This window comes from Solea solea, chromosome 2 (genome assembly GCF_958295425.1).
Source record: "Solea solea chromosome 2, fSolSol10.1, whole genome shotgun sequence".
Taxonomy (NCBI): domain Eukaryota; kingdom Metazoa; phylum Chordata; class Actinopteri; order Pleuronectiformes; family Soleidae; genus Solea; species Solea solea.
In genome coordinates this window covers 1,593,519-1,617,768 of record NC_081135.1, presented here as the reverse complement: position 1 = coordinate 1,617,768, position 24,250 = coordinate 1,593,519, and the positions used below count along the sequence as shown (strand labels likewise).

The window sequence follows — 24,250 nt, the reverse complement described above, 5'->3', positions numbered from 1 at the left end:
GACAATTGGAGGTAAGTGCTGAACCTTTTAATGAACACTATTGACACTAAAGTTTACATGTTTTCTAAAGAAGAATTGCAGTAATTTGTCATCTATGCAAACATTTTCATGATTTTCTTCCACTGGTTGACATCACAGCTGATCCAAATCTTTATTGAAAAAGAAAATATCTTGACATGAGCAAAATCAGCAGAAAACATACTATTTAGCTTTGTCAAAGTCAGATAATGCAAAAATGATGACGTCTATTAACTATATATAACACAATGACGTTGTGTACGTATTTCTCAGAAGTTAAAATAATGTTAAAACGTTAATAACTTTATTTAAACATCAAATACAAACAAACCAGGCACAAAACAGTTGACCTCAGTTTGAATGAAAAATACGCAACAGGATCGGAACAACTAAAACAGTGTACGATCTTTACGCCAATTACACCACGTACACCTAATAAAGGTTTCTTAATAAGAAATGTAAACATCTACGACAAAGTTTAAGCTCGTTTTCCCCCGAGTAGGAACTTTGTCCACTGGTTGGCGGGCGTCATATTCTAACGGACCGGTTTCCTTTACCCACAAACCCCTGCCCTCGGTCCGTCCTTTCGACTTCCGCCTCTACTTCTAGCCGATGTGAGTTTTCGCTTCGGAAATAATTTCTAGACAATCTAACGCCATCCTGTGAGATTAATATCGTATTTTAACACATATTATGTATATGTGCACACATCAATGCTGTACTGTGCTTAATTTGAGGGTTTTGACGCGGTTTAGCGTCTTAAAAGTAATAATTAAAATGTTAGCGCTCCCGTTGACTGAGCCGGAGTAGCGTTTACTAGCATTTGGGTCTAGCGTGACCACGGTAACGTGTCGTTTCGCTTTTAAATGTCAATAAAAACCGTCGCTATCGTCATTTAATGTTTGTTTTAGTGTTTAATGTCCCTAGTGCTTTTGCGAACTTAAAGCATGACGGTTTATTTTGCTTCCAGTTAGCAGCGTTAGCTTAGCGCTGTGTCATATAGTAAAGATGAAACCAGTCACGTTAAAGTTAGCACTTGTTTCTCGTCAAAATAGCGCAGTAAAATTAGGTTTTTTTAATTACTCGATTTGATGCATTTGAACGCTTTATTTTGAATGTACCGTGTTGTTTACTGTGTATTTGTATATACTTGGTCTCTGTTGTGAAGGAGACCCTCAATTTCAGTGAGATTAATCAATAATCTGTCACTGTTTAAAAATTTTTTATCACTTAGTTTGGTTTGAAATGTCGTTTTTGTTATATGGAGCAAAGTAACCAGTAAATGTTTAAAACAGGTCTCTGTTGTAAAGACCCTCAGATTATTGATTAATCTCACTGAAACTGTTGCTGTTTTTTTTTAAAGCATCCCTTAGTTTGAATCGTTTTTGTCCTCAAACAGAAGGTATTACGTTTTTTTTGTTATATGAATTTAAGAAACCAGTAAATGTGAACATTTAAGTGATTGCATTGTATTTGTAATAACCCAAATGTTCTCATAAAAGCTTTTATTTTCCATCACAAGACTAGAAATTAAACAGTCACTATTTTATTTGTTTTATTAAATATAAAGATGTTAATAATTGTTGACAGATGGCACCAACCAAGAAAGGAGAGAAAAAGAAGGGGCGCTCAGCCATCAATGAGGTGGTGACCAGAGAGTACACCATCAACGTCCATAAGCGTATCCATGGAATGTAAGTATTTAAAAAAGAAGAGATGAGAAGCAGCTTTAAATGTGTTTAAAGTTAATTCAAAACATGGCTTTCAGCAGGGACACAAGAAAAAGGGATGTTAAGCCACTTATTGAAAGACATGTTCAACTTTTACTCGGCCTAAGTTTACACTTTACACAAAAAAACATCATTAGAGTGATTTTTTAAAGAGAAAACATGAAGTTTGACTTAATGCACCAAACCCCGTTGAGAAAATCAATGATATTACATCCCCGCACATAGGAGTTGTTGATCCACTGCTGCCTCCATCAGTAAAGTTCAAATGTGTTATATTTTATGACTTTGGCATTGTAGTTGTCTGAAAATGCTGTAAAAACAGTGAAATTCAATCATGAACACATCTTTTGAGTCTTGATAACTGGCAGACATGTCTTCGGTCAGGATGTGTCCCAGACTCAATGAGTGACTGCTTTTTTGCAGTGGTTTCAAGAAGAGGGCTCCCCGCGCCATCAAGGAGATCCGCAAATTCGCCGTGAAGGAGATGGGAACTCCCGATGTTCGCATCGACACGCGCCTCAACAAGGCAGTGTGGAGCAAGGGTATCAGGTGAGACGATGCACTCAATACTGACATTTCTGCAAAGTCGGGTTAAAATCTAAAACTGGATTATTGGATTGCATTGAGAGGGAAAGCTGGGAGCGCCAGAGAAATGACACACGATAGAAATGTACTTTTCTCCTGTATATAAAGCGTTGGTGGCTGTCGTTCCACTTTTTTGCCACTTGAGAACATCATATTTTTTGATAAACGGCAAAATTAAAATGTTTATTTACATCGGAACTGAGAGTGACATCAACCCTGATGGTTAGAAATTAAAACAGTACAATGTGTACGACTGACATTCGTACAGATACAATCTTAATTAAAAAATGTGTTGATGAAAAAAAAAACACCTACGACATGTAAACTACTGTTTTGTGCTATCTGTATTTTTTATGATCAAGTACTTTATTTACATTTTATTTCACTTTTTAATTATTTCTTTGTTTTATGGAGCAAAAAATTGAAGCTGAAACAATCAGAAAACTGGTTTTAATCATGAAAAAAAGCTTCAAACCAATGATCAAAATAGTTCACGTTCATTTAGTAATGGATTAATCGAGTAATTGTTTCAGCTCTAGAAACTATTTGTTTTAATATGGTCAAACACAAGTCATTTTCTGATAACAGGCTAAAATAAAACACAAAAGTGAGGGCTGTGAAAGAACTTTAAACATGTTTTTATTATTTTTCAGTTTGTTATTAAGCTGCAAAATATCTACAACAAATTTAAGACATTTGAGAAACACTGTTCAACATTTTCAGGTATTTTACAAACCAAAAAAGTAAGAAAATAGTTAGTCGCAGCTCAAATTGTATAATAGTATAAATGTGAGTTATTGATCCTCTCAAATCCATGCTTTTTTTTAAAAGCATGGGAGACCACTCTGTACAACTCTAACTGATCTTCAGTGTGTTAATCCTGAGAAAGCAGACTAAATGAGACACAGGAGCACTCACTTGAAACTATTTCAGGGACGAGACTCCAGAGATTAACAGATCTCACAGAAACTCACACGGTTTAACGTGCCTCCAGAATGTAAACAGACACGGAGTTGGACTATGTTGTGACAGGCCATTCTGTCCCTATATGCATGAACCGTCACCTGACGTTAGTATCAGCTGTCGTTACGGAAGCGTGATCTTCCTGTCAGATTTGATGGGTCGACCGGGCCTCCTGCTGTCCGTTTGTCTTCCCCAAGGACGGTGCTCCAGGTGTGACAGCATATGTCATATATACAGTTTTTGACTCATTTTCAGAGACAAATGTGATCATTGAACGGCCGCTCTGAAAATAATAGCGGCTCTTCACTGATTTTCTGGAAATTATAACAAGTCTTATGAGTAGAGCGATCTGTAAGAGAACGCAGATTATCTGTTCAAATCAGAGGATTGTCAGAAGGGCCAGTTTGGGATTACAATCGCTCTATTGTTGAAGGTTAAGTTGATGGTTTGGGTGTTGACACCACAGTGACATCTGCTGGCTTCTGTGAAAGCTGCAGCAGCGTGAACAAATCTTTCTGTGCTTGTTTGTGTACAGGAACGTGCCGTACAGAATCCGTGTGCGTCTCTCCAGGAAGCGTAACGAGGACGAGGACTCTCCCAACAAACTCTACACGCTGGTCACATACGTTCCTGTCACCACATGCAAAGGTAGAGTCGATTGCTTTATTTAGTGAGACACACACACACAAAAAGCAAGAAATAAAGAATTGACACCCATTCTTTCTCTTTTTCCCCCTTCTACAGGTCTGCAGACAGTCAATGTTGATGAAAACTAAATCTGCCAGTAGAAGAATAAAAAATGGAATAAAAAAACGAGCTTCCTATTGTCCCGTCTTTATTTAATGTCTGATATATTAATGTCTTTTGTCGTCAAACTTGTTTTCTATGGAGCAAAGAAACCACTAAATATTCACATTTAAGAAGCTGTAAAATCAGAAAACCTGAATAAAAAAGGAATATATAGAATGAAGTCAACTGTCAAAACAACCATTGATAAATGCATTTCTCCAATGTATTTACATTTATTGTCTGTACGTTATTTGAATTATCCATTTACTTATGTAAACTACTGTTTTTTATCTTTTCACTTTTTTCCTGTATAAATTTTTTATACATTTATTCCTTTGTTAAGCACAGTAATTATCTGTGAGAGCCCTAAGAGGCTGTGCCGTTCTTCAACACGGAGTCCCGTGGTTTAATGTGTTGTTGCCATAACGAGCTAACCCGAGCTAAAGGAGCTCTTCGGTGGTCTCCTTACTACGGTTCTGGGGTCTGCTGGCTTGGTTGGTAACAATGCACAAAGCATTACTTGGTTGTGGGGAGTGCGTCGAAAAATTATCCAGGCTGCGTTGGATACGAGTGCCCAAAAAAGCCCAAACGAGTGTGTGCAGTGTGCCTGTTTTGTTTCCGGTCTAGCTAGATCCGGTGTGGTGTTGTAGTTTTTCAAACGTTACTAGTTGTTGCAACAGCATGTGAAAAAAACTACAAAGTTTGCTAGGCCAATAGAACGTTAATCTTGCGATAAAAAAATTTGACGCCGTTAATAACGCGTGTAACTGACGCCACTGATTATGTATTCATTACTTTTATGAATTCATTCATCATCCTTTGCCTTTCCCACTTTTGTTTTTACCCTAATCTCCTGCCGTAGTTGTTGTAGACGACTGAGCCCCCGCCCGTTTTCCTGTTCAGCCCGGAAGTGGGCGTGGCGTCACGCGGCGACATCACCTTACGGGTGTCCATGTCTTCGTTTCCGTCCATCAGTCTCTTTTCGGATGTAAAGTGGTTCTCAACTCAGCACAGCTGTGACGCGTTTATCGCCCTTTCGCCTTCTTAATGACACGAATTTAAACTTAAACGAGAAAAACAAACATTGAGCGCCGTGACTCAACTCGTCTGGAAGACCGGCTGAGGCTAGTGAGTGAGCTAACTAGGTAAACTGACCACTCGTAGCTGGTTTGTTTACCACTGTCAAACAGCTAGCATCGTCCGAATGTGTATTTATTATTTAATATTGTTATTTTTAATGTAAGTGTACATGTTTTTCGTGTCAGAAACTGGATAAATGCATCGTTACAACAACGTTTTTTTAGTTTTATATTTTGTCAAAATGAATTAGGTAATTAAAGCAACATTTTAAAGCAAGTAAAACAATATTTTGTAATATTAGCAACATTTGTTTTGGTAACGTAAGTAATGTCTTTTTTTTAAATGTTAGAAGTAGGGCTGCAACAACGAACTTTCTTTCATAATTGAGTAATCTGTCGACTATTTTTCTCGAGTAATACCGAGAAAAATCGAGTACCGCCTCAAATTATTCTTTCAAATTATTTATTCAGATTTCTGTTATATGGAGCTAAGAAAACCAGAAGTTGTTCCAATTTAATGGAGCTGCAAAATCTGAAAACTTGTTTCAATAGTAAAAACACTCAAACCAACTAATCGATATATAGTTGACGATTAGTTTAGTAATTGATTAATCGAGGACTTGTTTCATCCCTAGTTAGAAGCATGTTTTTGTCACATTTTTAGTAATAAAATGTTGGTTACGTGTTTTGGTAACATTACAACTGTAACGCAGCTTAAAGTAATGTTTTTTGCAATGTTAGAAACGTGTTTTTGAATGTTTTTATAATTATCTCCTAAAATATTGTGGCTCATATTTATTTTGGTCCGTGTACATGTGACAGGAAAATCCAGTCTCACTGTGATGTTCTTAAACGTGTGCTTGTTTGTGTCTGGGTTCAGGTAAAGGGTGCCACGCCGCGCCGATGGCCGTCGGCTGATGTGCGGAGCAATGCGGCACCACTGGTTGCTCCTCGGGGCGTGTGGCTGGGTGGTGCTCATCCTCCTGTTCGTCAGCAGGTTCATCAGCTTCAGAGCTGTGAACGGTAAACTGGGGTTACAGATTACAGGTCCCAATAGAATATTGAGAATATTTTTCATTTGTTTTCTTGCCGGTAGGACAGACTGTGAGCCACTCACCAAACCCCATAGAGAAAATCAGCGATTTTAACATCACAGCACACAGGAGTTGTTGATCCACTGCTGCCTCCATCAGTGAGTTCTAATGTGTTAGTTTTTTATTTCTGTGTTTTGAAATCCTTTGTTCAGATTTACCTCAGTGACACAAAGCGACCACACAAGGCAGCAGTAGACCAGCAGCTCCTGTGTCCCTGTGAGCTAAAATCACTGATTTTCTCTATGGGCTTTGGTGTGGGAGAGTGAGTGGTTTACATGTGGTAGATTCCCGTTGGAACAGGTATTGTTAATTTTAGCAGAAGAGTTTGTACACTCTAATCTGTTGTTGTTGTTGTTCTTTCAGACTATGAAGGGAAGTTTGGTGGTCAGAGTTGGACGTCGCCGGGTGTTAACGGGGACAAAACCAGACTGGTTTCCAGCCATGAAAAACTGTCTCTAAATCTGAGGGAAAAGGTGACAAATACTGGTGACTTTCATATCTGAATTTGACGCATTCTTTGCCGGGCTGGAAGTCACATTTTTGTCGTGTGTGTGTGTGTGTGTGTGTGTGTGTGTGTCAGCTCTCAGAAGACCCTCCAGTATCAGACTGGCAGTCCGTCACTGACGAGAGAATGGAGCTGCTCTCCTCTGTCTGTAAGAACAACAGCCTCAGGAACCTGACACACGTCTCTGTCAGCAAGTTTGTTCTGGACCGGATCTTTGTTTGTGACAAACACAAAATCCTTTTCTGCCAAACACCCAAAGTAGGCAACACCCAGTGGAAGAAGGTCCTCATTGTGCTGAATGGTGAGTACACATTTACAATAATTATTATTATCATTACTAATAATAATGATGATAATGATGATGATGATGATGATGGGCCTGTATGTTCACGGCTTTATCTCACTGTTTGTAAACCACTCCCTCTCCCACACCACAGTCCATAGAGAAAATCAGTGATTTAAGCTCACACAGGAGCTGCTGGTCTACTGCTGCCTCGTGTGGTCAGTTTAAAATCGTTTGCTCAGATTTACTTCATTGACACAAACACTGTAGTCACAAAATAACACATTATAACTCACTGATGGAGACAGCAGTGGATCTCCTGTGCGCTGATTTTCTCTATGGACTTTGGTGTGGGAGAGTGAGCGGTTTACAAAGCAGCACACACTTCCGATTGTTGTCTCAAATGGCTGCCTTTGGCCTAATTACAATGGTCAACAATATCTTAATCGGTTTATGAACCATTGAAAAAAACATTGATTTTTTTTTACCTGCACCAGATACCATAGAGAAAATCAGTTCATGGGGACACAGGAGCTGCTGGTCCACTGCTGCCCCGTGTGGTCACTTTGTGTCACTGAGATAAATCTGAAGGGAGGAGTCCAAACACTGAAGTGGCAAAATAACACCTTTGAGGTCAGTGATGGAGGCAGCAGTGGATCAACCACTCCTGTGTGCTGTGATGTAAAATCACTCATTTTCTCTATGGACTTTGGTGCGGGAGAATAAGCTGTTGACAAAGCAGGACAAACACCTGTGTTGGAGTGAGAAATAAGCAGGTGAAGATTATACGAGTGGGATTTTTTTTAACATTTCTGAATGTAACCTCGTGGTGAGGTACAGTTAAAAAAAGTGTACATTTTCACGTGTGCTTTTATTTAAGTGAATGATTTTTGTTGTTGACAGGAGGGTTTTCCACCGTGGATGAAATCCCAGAAAACCTGGTTCACGACCATGAGAAAAACGGGCTGCCCCGCCTCTCGTCTCTCACGCCTCAGGAAATAACTCACAGGTTTGGTTTCATGGATTCACCAGCGATCCCTCAACGAAGGATTTGTGTGACGCTAAATCATCTTTTTCTCTCAACAGATTAAACACCTATTTTAAGTTCCTGATCGTCCGGGATCCCTTTGAGCGCCTCATCTCCGCCTTCAAGGACAAGTTTGTGAAGAACCCGCGCTTCGAGCCGTGGTACAAGCATGACATCGCACCAGTCATCATCCGCAAGTACCGCAAGAGCCACCGCAGCACCGGCCTCGCCGCCTCCGGCCTGCACTTTGAGGACTTTGTCCGCTACCTAGGCGACGCCGACGGCCGGCGACGCATGGACCGCCAGTTTGGCGAGCACATCATTCACTGGGTGACGTACGCAGAGTTGTGCGCGCCGTGCGAGATACACTACAATGTGGTCGGCCACCACGAGACGCTGGAGCAGGACGCGGCTCACATCCTCAGAGCGGCGGGCATCGACCGGCTGGTGTCGTACCCCGCCATTCCTCCGGGCATCACGCGCTACAACAGGACCAAGGTGGAGCGCTACTTCGCCGCCATCAGTAAACGAGACATCAGGCGCCTCTACGCCCGCTACCAGGGCGACTTCCACCTGTTTGGTTACCCGAGCCCCGACTTTCTACTGAACTGAAAAACTTCTTTTCTTACAGAACACATGGTGCGTGTCGTAGCCGACTGAAGCCCGGGGTATACTTCTGTGCACATGCCTTGCGCGTCGCATATCGCGGACCCTGGTCTACTCACCATCGTGTGGCGGTACAAGTCGCAGGGAATAGGACGCAGAGAACGATGCTACAGCTCCCGTGTCGTCGCGGTGTCAGCCAGGTTGAGGCTCGGATGACCATCCTTGGCGACGACTTCTTCTGTTGTCCTACTGCTTGTTGAGCGGGGCTTAATACTCCACCTGCTGGTGGGGCATTCCACGCGGTGCACGGGAGTATACCAGGGCCTTGAATGACGGTGGACGACGTGCTCTAGCGTCTTTGTTTTTATTTGAAATAACTGATACTATTCAAACGAGTGCTGCTACGGGTCGTAAAGAGAGTAGAAATGGCTCGTTCACATGTAGCATCTTCTGCGAGAGCGACGTCCCAACGCGGCGTGTCCTCGAAATTCAACTCTTTTCTAACGCACTTAGCATCTTTTGATACTCGGGCCAACTTCGCGAAGAAGTCGGTCAAACTGTTCTGAAATAAGCTCTGGACTTCACGTCATCCTCACCAGAAACAAAAAAACCCCGTCCTGAATCAGTTGGTAAAAGCTACTACGTCTTTTCTTGTGGGTAATCCATCGTGTTTTGCTCAAATTTAATCTCTTAAATTGAACGTGTTGATTAATCCAGTGATGCTGTCATCAGTTATTTTGTCCACAAACCAAAGATTATTCAGTTTTTAATGAAGCTGAAAATCACCGAAGGAGCTCAAACTGATTAATTATAGTCATAATTTCTATTTTTATCCATGAATCATCAATGTTAGCAGCCTCTTTTAAGGATTAACGGGGATTATAGTGAGGGGAGATTATTGTGTGTTGTTGTTTTAAGACAGGATCGGCTGTAATGTAGCGGTTTTGTTCAGGATCAACAGTAACGGCATCTTATTTTTCTTCGGTGTTTTCCTGCTTTCAACGTAAAGACGAGCGCACACGTTACGTGAATCAGGGACGTCGTATTTCCCGATAAGAAGACGTAGAATTTCTTTGATTCTTGACGTTTTTAGTCATTTTTCTTCGGGAAAAACGTAGAACTGCGACATGGCAGAGGAATAATCATGTCAATGTCCTGCAACAACCAATCATCAAATGATCGTGTTATTTCTAATCTGACTGACAAACTTAAACTGGCAGGTGAAATGCGGATGGAGCGAGCCAAAACTAAGTTGCACCAAATGTTTGGTGGAAACATGTTACAAGACAAATTTCTTTTTTGGCGTCCACCTGCGTCCTTTCTGCTTCACAGGAGTCCTATTATTGTGTTTTTTATGTCCAGGACTTTGAAGGAAACTTGTGTAAACGCCCTGCATTTCAAAATGTGTCGCTATTTATAACATTAACTTAACTCATGACACAAATATTGTGTGAACCATGTGCAACCACCTGCTGACATTTTGTTGGTAATAAAGCTCTACGTGAACAACCATGTTCCTTTAACGCTACTTTGCGTAACGTTTGTCGATGTTATAGTTCGGCCTTTTATTATTTTGAGGATTTTTGAGGATTGAGACTGAAGGATGTACATTTGGAGTTTTGTCCATCTGTGGATCCTCATAATTATTTAAACAGGTTTTTTTCCTCAAGCATGAATAACATACAATCCAAATATTGTTCTATTTATTTCTAATTTTAATTTAATTAATAGTTTTCTTTTTTTAACAGGTAAAAACAGCAGTGGAGTGTCAGAGGTTTTATTGTACTTCTTAAATGTCACAAATACAACAAATTATAGTTCAATATACAACTTTATACATGGTTTTTATCTTTTGTTTTATGGGTTAATAAGGTTTCAGGAATGACATGTTGTGGGACCTAAGGTCACATGACACGGTCACATGATGGCGACAAAAAATCCTGTCCTCGTAATGTCAATTATTACATTTGAAGTTGAAGACGTGTTGTTGTGTGGTCTATAGGAAATGAATGTAAGTCAATGTAATGTCCTCTGAAGTAATGGAAACCAGACTGTGTGTGTGTGTGTGTGAGTTAAGATCCTTTTCTGTCATAAACACTGACCTTATCAGGACCAGGACTCATGGAAACCAAAACCTGGTCTGAATGAGGCAAAGTTAATGACTAATATTTGGTTAGGTTAAAGGTTAAGGGTTAAACATTAGCTGGTTATGGTTAAGGTTAGTGATGAGGCTTTGTTTAGTCCGTCCAATTGAATGGAAGTTAATGTCAAAGTCTTAAAAATGGGTAGAAATATGAGAGTGTGTGTGTGTGTGTGTGTTCCTCGTCCTGCCTGACTGGTTTGTCCTGCCGCGTCGTCGCAGTGTTTAAACAACACATGGATGAGTGTGTAAGTGTGAGACGAGCAGCTCAGCGTTAATGTCACTTTTTTAATGACGGCGACGTCTCTGACTGTATTTTTCTCGGACGGCTGAACGACCCACAAGTGGATCCTGACCCAGTGTTTGATCATCATGATGACGGGATCCTCCATCATCACGGAAGAGGATTAGGGCCATGTGTCGATGTTTTTTAAGAAAACAAAAAAAAAGTCACGATTGTGAGTTTAAAGGTAGAATTCTGAGAATTAAACATTCTGAGGGGGGAAAAATAATCAGGATTCTCAAATTAAAGTTAGAATTCTGAGGAGAAAAGGCAAAAATCTGAGATTAAAATAAGAATTCTCAAAAATCTCAATCCTGAAATTAAAAGGGTCAGAATAATGAGTTAAAAAAAGAATTTTCAAGATTCATGGTGTTTATTAGCTGTTTGTGAATGAACACATGGTCCAGACACAGGGATTATTGTGCAAAACTTTCACAGTCGCTCATTTAATGACAGAGAAACAAGAACAAGACACAGAGAAACATAACTAACTGCAGATTTGACAAAAAACAATGTATGATAATAAAAATACTATATATGTATGTATATACGTATATATACATACAGTATGTATACAAACATGTTGTCTTAATACATTTGCAGTTTCAAGGTAAAAAAATCAGAGTAATTTCAGAATTCTGAGTATTTATTTCATGTGGCCCTCATCCTCTTCCGTACTCCTCAGATTATTCACTTTGCCACACCCATGAATGCCAATATTGACACTGAGGCCTCATATGCGCATGTGCATGACGATCAGCGTTTGTGTGTGTGTGTGTGTGTTAAATAAATGTAAATGTTGAGTGAGTAAGTGAGTGAAAAACATGTCATCATCCTCCTCCTCCTCCTCCTCATTCTCAGACTGTGAGGAGGCCCAGCCCTTTTCTTTCTCTGTGAACCGGCTTCTTCCTGTGTTTGTGCGCTTCTCAATTAAAGCTGCGTCAAGCTGCGCACAAGCAGGCGCGCCAAACACCGGAAACTGCTATTCTACTGTCAAACTAAGAGAAGGAACTTTTACCACTACTTTCATGATTAAAAAAACATGATAAACTTATTGAAAAATTTATTCATTTTGCGTTGTTACATTCAAGAGTCAAATGTACTTATAACTTTGTTTTAAAACTCTTTACAGAATAAATAACTACAAAGGCACTAATAAATATAGAGGATCAGGATTACCTTTTCTTTTCTGACAAACTAAGTCAGGGATTCAAAAATAATATTATCAATATGCTTAAATAGTGCAATATTTCATGTATTGTTGTTTTTACTATTTTACTATTTTGGGTGCTGGGGGATTTACAATATATTGCAATTTATGTTGTCATCCTTTCTTGTCAATAACAGACCCAAGATACTCAAAAACCCTTAACCATTGCCTTAAATACGGATAAAATACTTATTTTAAGGAAATGAAAACCAAACAACCGTGATTTTAAAAGGATTTGACACCTTTAAATCTCCAGAGTGTTATGTTTATTTGCAGTAATTGGATATACTACCCATAAATATACTAAGAATATGGATGAATGTACAATTTCTACAAGAGGCTTCTGATAAGCATATAGTACATTCATCTAAGGCATTTCTTTATTTTACGTGGTATTTTTGTACAAACAGCGTAGTATTTAACAATACTATGTGTGCGACTGATTTAGTGTGAAACAAATATGACAGAAGTGCAATTAATGATAAAATAACTGATTGTTTTAGCGCCGGCAGCCGACTTGGAATCCTACAAGTACTTTGCTATAATTAAATGTAAGTAGGTACTTTATTGACATTATCATATTCCTACACATTGAAATTAAACAAAAGAACAAAATGTACTGTCTTAAGGGCATTTTATCCTACTATTTTAACTTGATTGTGTTAAACTAGTAATTTTAAAATGCTGCTAAGTTGGTGATTGTTTTATTTATTTTCGAAAGCACTGGTAGAATTAAAAAAAAGTTAAATTTAAATATTACACGACCACATTTCAACGACATAAAAACAAAACTATTCCTTTAATTGAAACAACGAAGGTGGGGCCCTTATTTTGAAAGTCGTTAGCGGAAAGCTAGTTTTCCTTGCTAGCATTGTCTCCAGTGGCATCAGCCTGGAGAGAGAGCGGAGCTCCTGCTGCTGCCGCCGCTGCTGCCGCTGCCGCCGCTGCCACCTCAACATGGAGTAGCGACATTCACCGCCTCGACTGCCCAAGAAGAGAGCGACACGACGCGGCTTCTGTTCGCTTCCTCCTCCGCAGAGCCCGCAAATGAGCCAGCGGCTAACAATTCTGTGCTAACGCTAAAGGAAAAGCTCGGCTTTTATTGGGAAGATGGCGAACGACTCTCCAGCCAAAAGTCTAGTGGACATAGACTTGGCTTCACTGCGGGTGAGAACGAGCCCCTGTGCCTTTGTTGTTTAACTGTTTTTTTGTTCGCTTTTATTTCCAGTTGCTCGACAGAACCTTCGTGTGGCTAACGGGAGCTAGTTTTACCCCCTGTATGTGTGTGTGTGCGCTGTAAATGACCGCTGAGCCGTAGCGAGGTGTTGCCACTGTCTGCTTTTCCTTTGTTCGAGATGCGATTGGCATGTAAGGCTGGAGCAGGGCGCAACAGCTGGCTCACACTGTTTATGAACGCAGCACACGATATCATCGCACATCGCGAGCAAAACGCACTCACAAACGAGTCGCATTTCCGTTGTCGGGATAAACCGTGAATGGAGAAAATCGTCCAATATTTCACACGAGTGACTTAGAAACAGTCTAGCTCGTCAACATACAGTTGTAGTGATTTATTTTGAAATGCCACAAGGTGGAGATTTCATTTCGGCACAGGGCGATGTACGATATTATTGATAATTGCAACAAAAGACACTTGCTCATAGTCAATTTCGTACAAAGTTGGTAACATTTCACATCAGTAAGCGGTAGAAGATGGATGGATATAAAAACACAGTCTAGCTCCTCAACATACAGCGATACACAATATTATTGATAACTGCAAAAAAAGAGCTCTCGGTCATGGTGAATTTCAATTATTTGATTGTAGGAAATTGCTAATATTTCACAAAAATGCAGCCTAGGTCACCAACATGCAGTCGTAGTGATTTATTTCGAAATTCCACAAGGTGGAGCTTACGTTTGGGACAGGACGATACTCCATATTATTGATAGTTGCAATAAAAAAAAGAAAAAAAAATGCTCATTGTGAATTCCGTACAAAATTGTTTACATGAGTGTTTAAATAATGCAATCTAGCTTAACCAGTATTTTGCATGAAATCATGTCTGTAAGTTGGTGTTGACTCCAAATATTTTCATAACGTGGCAACATTTTTACATACATGTGTGTTGTTGTGTTTTCAGGATCCAGCTGGGATATTTGAGTTGGTGGAGGTGGTCGGAAATGGCACCTATGGACAAGTTTACAAGGTCAGTTGATTTCTTAATTTTCTTTTAAAGGAAGTGATGATCATCACGGAAAATAGATAAGATGATGTTAGAGTTTCCTTTACTGGTTTTGATGCTTTGATGTTGAGACTGAGTCACTGTGATGCACTCGCTTACGCCACTCGACTGATTCCTGACAACAATGTGTCACCACTGCACTGGACCAAACCCTGATCCTGCTCACCTGACGTCTCTGTCCGCAGCTCATCAGATTAGGGCAGATTAACTTAATGATCTTAGATGTTGGATTTTGTCATATATTGTGATCAAGTACCTGTGAATATTGTATATATTTTGATAAAAAAATACACAGTTTTGACAAAATTAAATAAAAAAAACCCAGTCACTTAAGGCTTAAAATTAAAGATGTGTTGTTATTATTATTTGTGTTTATGGTTGTAACCAATGGATTATTTTCATAATCCATTAATCTGTCAATTATTAAAGCACTTTTTTTTTGTCCACAAACCCAAAGTTTTAATGATTTCTTTGTGACATGGAGCAAAGGAACGCAGAACATATTCACATTTAAGAAGCTGAGAAAAAAAAGAGAAATTTGTTTTAATTCTTTAAAAAAAAGGAAAAAATGTTTAGTAATCAATTAACGAACAATTAAGCGAATAATTGTTGCAGCCCCGCTTGTGTTCTTGCAGAATGACCATATTTATAGTCAATTAACACAAGCAAATAGCCCTCATGAATAGAAAAAACAAGTGTATTTTGAGATCATGTAATAATAGAAATATCCTGATATTATTATTGCCCAGCTCTAATTTAAATCAGGACTTTTCCTCTTTAGTGAACGGGAAAATCCCACATTATTTTTTTTCTTGACCATCTGCTCCCGGTGTCACGTTTCCCCCGTTGAAATGTAGCATCGCGGCTGTCGACTGACACGGTCGAGGAGGCAGACACGTTAGAAATGTGGCTGTTGTGGAGGGGTTTGGAGAGCTGGCTGATATACAGTACATCGTCGTCCTTCCTCGCACAAATATCGATGTTTTAATGAACAAATGAAGGTGCGGGATTAAAGGACAAAGCTATGTTAAGAGACGCTCCGTCCACGTTCAATACACAGATTTATGACATTTGTTCTCCATCTTGTGAAGAAACAGAAATCCTGCACTTTTAACTTTTCACGTTAGCATTTTGTTTTCTTCAGTTAGACCGGTATCGCAATGTATCGTTTTATGATTGTCTGGCAATGTATCGATCATCACAGAAACGTTGTATAGTGACATTGTTGGTATTGTGGACTTTGTATCGCGTATCGTATCTAATCCCACCTATTGTACCTTCTGTTACCAGTCCTGTCGCCATGTGTACGTCTCATTACTCCCCGACGGTTTGTCTGCTAAATGACATGTAATGTAATATCACACATTTATCCAAAGCGACTTACAAGGGAATTGAGTACAATCAGCCATGGGTGGAGTTGAACTTGCGACCATGATGTCTTTTGCACACAGGGTACCGGTCTTAAGCACTGAGCCATTCCACCCCAGTATCTAAAAAATTCGGAAAAAGATGGACTGGCAATCTGTCCACGGTGTGACCCCGCTAGACCTGAAACAATGAATCGGTTATTAATCGATTACCAAATGAATCGTCAACTATTTTGATAATCGATTAATCGGTTTGAAGCTTTTTTTTTACGATTAAAACAAGATTTCGATTATTTTCATGTCAGAAAATGTTGATCAGTGTTTCCCCCACACCTGGAAATGATGTTTTTTTGAAAAACAAAATGACTTCTTTATGATCTGGAGCCATTTTTATAATGAATAATTCAGTTTTAGAGAGTTTTTCCCCCATAATGAATATTTTCTGGGTTTTGCTCCGTATAGCAAAGGAATCAGTGAATTATTTTGAGTGAATTATTTTGTGTTTGTGGACGGAACAAGACGTTTGAGAACATCGTGATTTCCAGGTTCAACATTTTTCACATTTTCTGACATTTTCTGGACCAAAGAACTAAACAATGATTAGTTGTTTTTTTTTGACCAATTGAGGATTTTTATCAATAATTATCACAGGTTTCCTTAGATTTCAGCTTCTTAAATGTGAGCATTTTCTGGTTTCTTTGCTCCGTATGACAGTGAAATCATTATTCATCAGTCATCATTTCGAGGTTTTTGTGGGAAACGCCAGTCAACAATTTCTGACATTTATGGGCCAAACAAATGCACGATTATATATTATGAAAATAATCGATAGTCGCGGCTGGAAATGTGATTCATTTCCTATATTTATATACATTTAATGTTTGTTCTGGCTTTGCTCGTTTCAAATAATCCTAATAATCCTCGTAAATTATAATCTCCTCCTTGATTTAAAGAAGTTTTGAATGCAAACAGGAAGAGTTTTATTCAATAAATCCTTTTGTTTCATAAAGAATAGCTTTGGATAATAGAATAGATGAATAGATTTGGATAATTTACATTTCATATGTTCTATGTGTGGGTTTCCAACAAAGTTCGTTCAATTCCAACACCCTTTAAATTCAACTTTATGTCAGAATTTGTCCTGGTGCTGCCCAAAAATCATACATTTTTGTTTTACTTTATTTAATGGTAACTTATTGTCGTCAAACCATATTTTGATTTTGATTAACTCTTAACTCTAACCCTGACCCATCATCTGCAAACATCACAAAATGAAATACATATGACACTGTCCACATATCATTTAAATAAAGAATAAATAACACGTGTCCCAATACTGAACCTTGTGGCACTCCACAGGTAAGTGTTTAACCCCATCACTGCAGCTTCCTGTCAGTGGGCTGAACATCAGCCTGTCATGTTAAACAGTCTAAAGAGTGTGTGGTGTGTGAGTGAGTGAGTGTATGCAGTCGTAGTGTGCTGGTGTTTTGTGTGTGTGTGTGTGTGTGTGTGGGGGCGAGGAGCTGCAACTGTGTTAGAAGAGCAGCTGTCCACGTCCAGACAGAACTCTGACAAAGCCCAGTCTGTCCTGCTCGTCTTTGGGTCTGTCTGTCTGTCGCTCGACAAGTAAAGAAGTCAGTTAGAGTCACAGAAAGGAGGCATTTGTTTGTGTGTGCAGCGTTTGAATAATCACCACCCACCCCCAACTGAAAACAGGGAGGAGCCTCCTCTTCTCCTCCTGCCTCTAAGGCTTTTTCTGCTCTGTCAGGTCACAGTTTAAGCCCCCCCCCCCCCCCCACACACACACACACACTCTTCTCCTTTAGTTAACACAATGTGACCAAACGTCTCAACTCTTGATTCCTGTCAGGCATTTGCAGAGCCCCCAAAAAATCCATTTTATTGCTTTTTTTTTTTAGTTTTAACAAATTCTGTTTTTAAACATTTTATGTGTCGTAAAAAATGTGACTGCATAAAAACGAAACAATTAACACAGTTTGCCTGTAACATTAAATTCTTTTAAGTATTTTTAATCAGGGTTTTCTTAATCCTGGTCCCAGTGACCCTCTCCCCCTGTATGTTAAAAGGTCAGGGGTTGCAAGTGAGTTTGACTAAAAATGGCCAATTTTTTTTCTAAGCAATTGAAAATTGGGCCAAAACCTGACATTTAAGAAGCTGAAAAGTCTGAAAACCTGCGATAATCACTGCTAAGTTAAAGCGTGTCGTAAAAATGTAAATAATAATGAAAAAGTTAATTAAAGTTGAACCCAGACTGTTGCTCGTGTATAAAAACGTCTTAATTTGCCGCCTTACGCTAACAATAGTGACCCGGCGATAATGTGGACGTTGTCTTTAATCATTGGGAGAATGTGGAGAATCAAATGTCTCCAATAGAAAGAACAGAGGTGACGTTTGAGACCTGAGCTGTGACATTAAGGCTCTCTTTGTGTGTTCCCTGCTGTGCCGCTCACTCTCCGGCCACACATGCTGGCTGTGGATGAGCGCCAGATTACAATACAGAACGTCTGAAAAACACAACACAGCACAGCAGAATTTCACTGATGGCTGTAAAGGGAAAAACCATGTTGCAGCCAAAAAAGCTCTCTTTACATCACTGTGTTTTTGGCCTAAAGGAGCTGGTTGATAGAAGAGGAAGCCTGCATGTATATGACATGTTTGCTGATTATTTTCCCTCACTGTTCGACTCATTAGGCAGCTTTTTCTGTCTGGGAACTGAAGTTCAGTGTCGTTTTGTAAAGCGCTCACTCTCCCACACCTAACCCCATAGAGAAAATTGACGATTTTAAATCACAACACACAGGAGTGGTTGATCCACTGCTGCCCCCATCACTAAGTTCAAATGTCTTATTTTGTCAATTCTGCATTTGAAATTCTTCATTCCGACTTACTTCAGTGACACAAAGTGACCACACGAGGCAGCAGTAGACCAGCAGCTCCTTTGTCTCCGCGAGCTACAATCACTGATTTTCTCTATGGAGTTTGGTGCAGGAGTACGAGTGGTTTGCAAATTTCAGGAACGTCTGACATCTGACAGTGAAATAAAGACGTGAACACATTCGTAAGATATTGTAGACATAATCCTGTGTACTTTTTATTAGATGAACATTTTTATTTTGGCATAAAATTGACCTCAAAGACAATTCTTCACAAAATAACTCATTATCACTGATTCTTTCTCATAAAATTGTATTGCATGGTTGCATTTTGGACGTGACCATCATCCCTGACATCTTATCTGTAGCCATGTCAACACTAACGTTTAAAATGGCACAGAAAAAGCACCATTAGTGGCTGCGTCTCTGTGCTATTAACCAGCGAGTGAACCATTGCTCTAAAGGCTTTAAGTATTAAAGTATAAAAAAATACATTAAAACCCAGAACAAAGGGATTCTCTCTCTGAGATTCTCCTCCTCTCTTTATCAGTTGGCCTTGGACCAGCTGGCTCAGGTGCCGCTCTTACTCACTCACTCACTCAGTCGATGTCGGGATAAAGAAACAAGAGTAAAGATAACACAGAAGAAGTCATAACTCTGAACTGAAAAATTGTGCGTGGTATGCAGTGGAAGATTCCCCATGCTCTGTGTAGAATGACCATATATAGTCGGGCTTAAAGGCCCAGAGCCCACCAGTGTTTTCATCCACTCACATCTCTCACTTTTAATGATTGCTTTGTTTTTTGGAGCAAAGAAACAAAGAAAATATTCACATTTAAGAAGCTGAAACAATCAGTAATTATTCCAGTTCTACATGAAAACTTGCATAATGTTATGTTACAAAAATATGTTGCTCACTTTCCAAAAATAACTCGAACTTGAATTACAAAACAATATGGTGTCAAATATTGTACCAACGTTCCAGAATTGACTTCTGTTATCATTTTAAAAAAAAAGTTACTAAAAATGTATAAACATATACAAAGTACTTGTATTACTGAAATATGTTGCAAAAAAAGTTACAAAACTGTTACTAGTGCCATGAAAACATGACTTAAAAATGTTATAATGTCACAAAACTTTGCTGACATCACTGTCGTTCTAATGTTAGGAAATGTTGTGATGTTACTAATGTTGGAAAAAAGAGAAACGTCAGTGGTGTGTAAGAATGTAGCCTTTGTCTCATTGGTGCAGCTCTTTGAAGTCTGCGAGCGGATTGGCTGCTGAGCTTTTGGTCACAAACACAGTGATGTTACACACACACACACACACACACACACACACACACACAAGTCTCTCTCACTGACACAGCGTCCATGTTTTTTGTCCCTCCCCCTCCTCCTCCCCCAGACTGACCCTCTCTTTCTCTAATGGGTGTCACAAGACCGACAGCGTCTCCTGACCGACTGCACAAAACTGTCTGTGTGTGTGTCTGTCTGTGTGTATGTGTGTGAGCAGCTCTTTGAGCCACATCATTAAGTGAGTGAGTTTGAGATGAGACACAAAGCTGCTGACTCGTCCTTTCTTCCTGACTCTGTCTGTGGCTGAGAACTCATTTTTTGTTCAACTTTCTTCTACTATAAGAAACATCACGTCTCCTCGGTCTCATTCTTCATCACAGTTCTTCTCCTCCGTCTCATCTCTGCAGTCTCATCCTTCTTTATCACAGTTCTTCTCCTCCGTCTCATCCTTTTACATCACAGTTCTCATCCTCTCATCTCCTCGGTCTCATCCTTCTACATCACAGTTCTCCTCCTCCTCTCATCTCCTCAGTCTCATCCTTCTGCATCACAGTTCTCCTCTTCCTCTCATCTCCTTGGTCTCATCCCTCTACATCACAGTTCTCCTCCTCTCATCTCCTTGGTCTCATCCTTCTACATCACAGTTCTCCTCCTCCTCTCATCTCCTCAGTCTCATCCTTCTGCATCACAGTTCTCCTCTTCCTCTCATCTCCTCTGTCTCATCCTTCTACATCACAGTTCTCCTCTCATCTCCTCGGTCTCATCCTTCTACATCACAGTTCTCCTCCTCCTCTAATCTCCTTGGTCTCATCCTTCTACATCACAGTTCTCCTCCTCTCATCTCCTCGGTCTCATCCTTCTTTATCACAGTTCTTCTCCTCCTCATCTCCTCGGTCTCATCCTCCTTTATCACAGTTCTTCTCCTCATAGGTCTTATCCTTCTTTATCTCTAGCCGACTTCTTTCTCGCCTCCTCAGTCTCGCTATCGCAGTTCAAAGTTCTCCTTAATTCTCCTCCTCCTTCTTAATCCTTCTGGATGCTAGAATAGAATAGAATAGAATAGAATAGAAAATACTTTATTAATCCCTTGCGGGAAATTCTTTTGTCACAGCGCTCCAGTGTACAAAGGTAACAAATGTTGTAACAGCAATTTTTTTGGAAATTACAAAATTACAAACTATAAGAAGAAGTAGGAGTAAACATAAGAATAAAATTACAAAATTAAAGAATACTATTAAAATAAGAATAAATTTACAGAGTTAAACATTTCCAGAATATACTTCACAACTTGTACTTCCCCCTCCCCCCATATTAACAATATATACAGAGGAAGTATAAGCCTATTTATCATACAGAGGAATTGTACAGCTTAATGGCCACAGGCAGGAATGATTTCCTGTGGCGTTCTGTGGTGCAGCGTGGTAGAATAAGTCTCTTGCTGAATGTGCTTCTGTGGCTGGTCAGCACATCATGTAGAGGATGGAGGGAGTTGTCCAGTATGGACCTAATCCTGGACAACATCCTTCTCTCTGACACTGCTGTCAGGGAGTCAATCTCCTCTCCAACAACATGGCTGGCTTTGCGGATGAGTTTGTTAAGTCTGTTGGCGTCCCGCACCTTCAGTCTGCTGCCCCAGCACGCCACAGCGTAGAGAATGGCACTGGCCACCACAGACTCGTAAAACATCCGCAGCATTTTCCGGCAGATGTTGAAGGACCTCAGCCGCCTCAGAAAATAGAGACGGCTTTGACCCTTCCTGTAGAGTGCGTCTGTGTTTTTAGTCCAGTCCAGTTTATTGTCCAAGTACACCCCTAAGTACTTGTAATCCTCAACTATGTCCACGTTAACCCCACGGATGGAGATAGGGGTCACTGGAGCCCTGGTCCTCCTCAGGTCCACCACCAGTTCTTTAGTTTTTGTCGCGTTGAGCTGCAGATGGTTCTGCTCACACCACGTGACAAAGTTGTCCACCACACCCCTGTACTCAGTCTCCTCACCCTTACTGATAAGTCCAACTACTGCAGAGTCGTCAGAAAACTTCTGAAGATGGCAGGTCTCTGTGCAGCAGCTGAAGTTCGTGGCGTACAGGGTGAAGAGGAAGGGAGAGAGGACCGTCCCCTGCGGTGCCCCGGTGTTGCTGATCAGTCTGTCTGATGTGCAGTGCTGCAGGCGCACATACTGTGGTCTGCCAGTCAGGTAATCCACAATCCAGGACACAAGGGGGGGCTCCACCCGCATAGCTGTCAGTTTCTCACTCAGTAGAGCTGGCCTGATGGTGTTGAATGCACTGGAGAAGTCAAAAAACATGACTCTTACAGTGCTCGCCGGCTTGTCCAGGTGAGCGTAGACACGGTCTAGCAGGTAGATGATGGCATCCTCAACTCCTAGTCGGGGCTGGTAGGCGAACTGGAGGGGGTCTAGCAGTGGTCTCACCATGGGCCGGAGCTGATCCAGGATGAGTCTCTCCAGGGTCTTCATTATGTGTGACGTCAGTGCCACCGGTCTGTAGTCCTTGGATCCGCTGGGGCGTGGTATCTTGGGCACAGGAACGATGCATGACGTCTTCCACAGCACGGGGACCCTGTGAAGACTCAGACTCAGGCTGAAGATGTGTTGTAGCACTCCACATAGCTGGAGGGAACAAGCTTTCAGAACCCTGGGGCTCACACCATCAGGTCCTGCAGACTTGCCTGCATGGAGTCTCTTCAGCTGCCTCATGATTTGGTCAGCAGTGATGTGGAGTGAGGGGGTGACCTGTGGGGGAGGGGTAGGGGTGTTGTCTTGGAGAGTGTTGTCACTTTGGGAGCCGGGGGAGGAGGAGGTGTGTGGGGGGCCATCACTGGGGGAAGAGTGGCTGTAGGAGGGGGGAGGGAGAGAGAGTGGAGTGGGCGCTAACTGCAGGCATGCAGGAGAGGAGCCCATGGGAGGATGAGCCGGTGTCACCGAGTCAAATCTGTTAAAAAACAGATTCATCGCGTTTGCACAGTCCATGCTGCCCCCAACTCCTCTATTGCTGGTTGGTCTGAAGCCAGTGATGGTTCTCATTCCACTCCAGACCTCCCTCATGTTGTTCTGCTGGAGCTTCCACTCCAGCTTCCTCCTATACTTCTGTTTGGCCTCCTTGATCTTCACCTTCAGCTCCTTCTGGATTGTTCGCACCTCCTCCCTGTTGCCAGCTGTGAAAGCCCTCTTCTTCTCATTGAGGATGGTTTTGACTTCCTTTGTTACCCACGGTTTGTTATTTGGGTAACAAAGGACAGTCTCCGGTGGGACGATGGTGTCAACACAGAAGTTGATATAGTCCGTTACACACACTGTGAGCCCATCAATGTCCTCTCCATGCGGCTCACAGAGCGTCTGCCAGTCTGTCACTTCAAAGCATCCCCGCAGTGTCTCATAGGCCTCATCAGACCATCTCCTCACGATCTTTGTGGTTACAGGCTGGCTCTTCACCACCGGCACATAACAGGGTTTGAGGTGAATCAGGTTGTGATCTGACCTGCCAAGTGGGGGGAGAGGAGAGGAGCTGTATGCCTCCTTAGCATTAGCATACAGCAAGTCAATGGTTCTCTCCTCTCTGGTGGGACAGCTCACATACTGTGTGAATGTGGGGAGTGTAGTGTCCATGGTGATATGATTAAAGTCACCCGAGATAGCAATGAATGCACTTGGGTGCTGAGTCTGTAGCTGGGCTATGGCAGAGTGAATAGAGTCATTTGCCGACGTCGGGTTTGCAGAGGGGGGGACATAAACAGCCACCATGATTACCTGTGAAAACTCCCTGGGCAGATAATATGGTCGAAGTCCAACAGCACAAAGTTCCATGTTCGGGTCACAGATGATCTCCTTGATGGTGATGTGAGCGGGGTTGCACCATCGGTTGTTTACCAGCACAGCGACACCCCCACCTTTGCGCTTGCCGCTCTTGGCGCAGTCTCTGTCGGCCCGTACGGTGTGGAAGCCCGCGATGGAGACGTTGTCATCAGGAATATCCTGGTGCAGCCATGTCTCTGTAAAACACATTATGCTGCATTCCCGATACTCCTTCTGGCTCCGGGCTAGCGCTGTCAGCTCGTCCATCTTGTTGCCCAGGGACCTCACGTTCCCCATGATGAGAGAGGGGAGACACG

At 41.2% G+C, this 24,250-nt stretch overlaps 3 protein-coding genes across 13 annotated transcripts in view; all 3 read left to right on the top strand.

The window, feature by feature from the left end:
- Positions 1 to 506: 506 nt before the first annotated feature.
- On the top strand, positions 507 to 4,112 carry rpl31 (ribosomal protein L31). The gene is made up of 5 exons (XM_058654403.1): positions 507 to 632; positions 1,609 to 1,712; positions 2,172 to 2,297; positions 3,832 to 3,944; positions 4,041 to 4,112. Exons 2-5 carry the CDS (start codon positions 1,609 to 1,611, stop codon positions 4,070 to 4,072), a joined length of 375 nt encoding a protein of 124 aa, XP_058510386.1. The 5' UTR covers positions 507 to 632; the 3' UTR covers positions 4,073 to 4,112.
- Positions 4,113 to 4,943: 831 nt separating this feature from the next.
- On the top strand, positions 4,944 to 10,207 carry chst10 (carbohydrate sulfotransferase 10). 2 transcript variants are annotated; one of them, XM_058654392.1, is made up of 6 exons: positions 4,944 to 5,213; positions 6,045 to 6,187; positions 6,622 to 6,731; positions 6,839 to 7,064; positions 7,950 to 8,055; positions 8,133 to 10,207. In XM_058654392.1, the coding sequence occupies exons 2-6, from the start codon at positions 6,082 to 6,084 to the stop codon at positions 8,683 to 8,685; spliced, it is 1,101 nt and encodes a 366-aa protein (XP_058510375.1). In that variant the 5' UTR covers positions 4,944 to 5,213; positions 6,045 to 6,081; the 3' UTR covers positions 8,686 to 10,207. The 2 variants fall into 2 exon arrangements, with proteins under 2 accessions (XP_058510375.1, XP_058510366.1); XM_058654383.1 differs by having other exon boundaries at positions 4,944 to 5,230.
- A 2,978-nt stretch (positions 10,208 to 13,185) lies between these two features.
- The window catches only part of LOC131455528 (mitogen-activated protein kinase kinase kinase kinase 4-like), a 44,409-nt gene continuing 33,344 nt past the window's right edge, over positions 13,186 to 24,250 (top strand). For 9 of the 10 annotated variants that reach the window (XM_058623209.1, XM_058623204.1, XM_058623208.1 and 6 more), the window contains exons 1-2: positions 13,186 to 13,479; positions 14,457 to 14,522. In XM_058623209.1, the coding sequence (XP_058479192.1) occupies positions 13,423 to 13,479; positions 14,457 to 14,522 (123 nt within the window). In that variant the 5' untranslated portion in view covers positions 13,186 to 13,422. The remainder of the gene's footprint in view (positions 13,480 to 14,456; positions 14,523 to 24,250) is intronic. The other variant, XM_058623212.1, reaches the window with a different exon arrangement.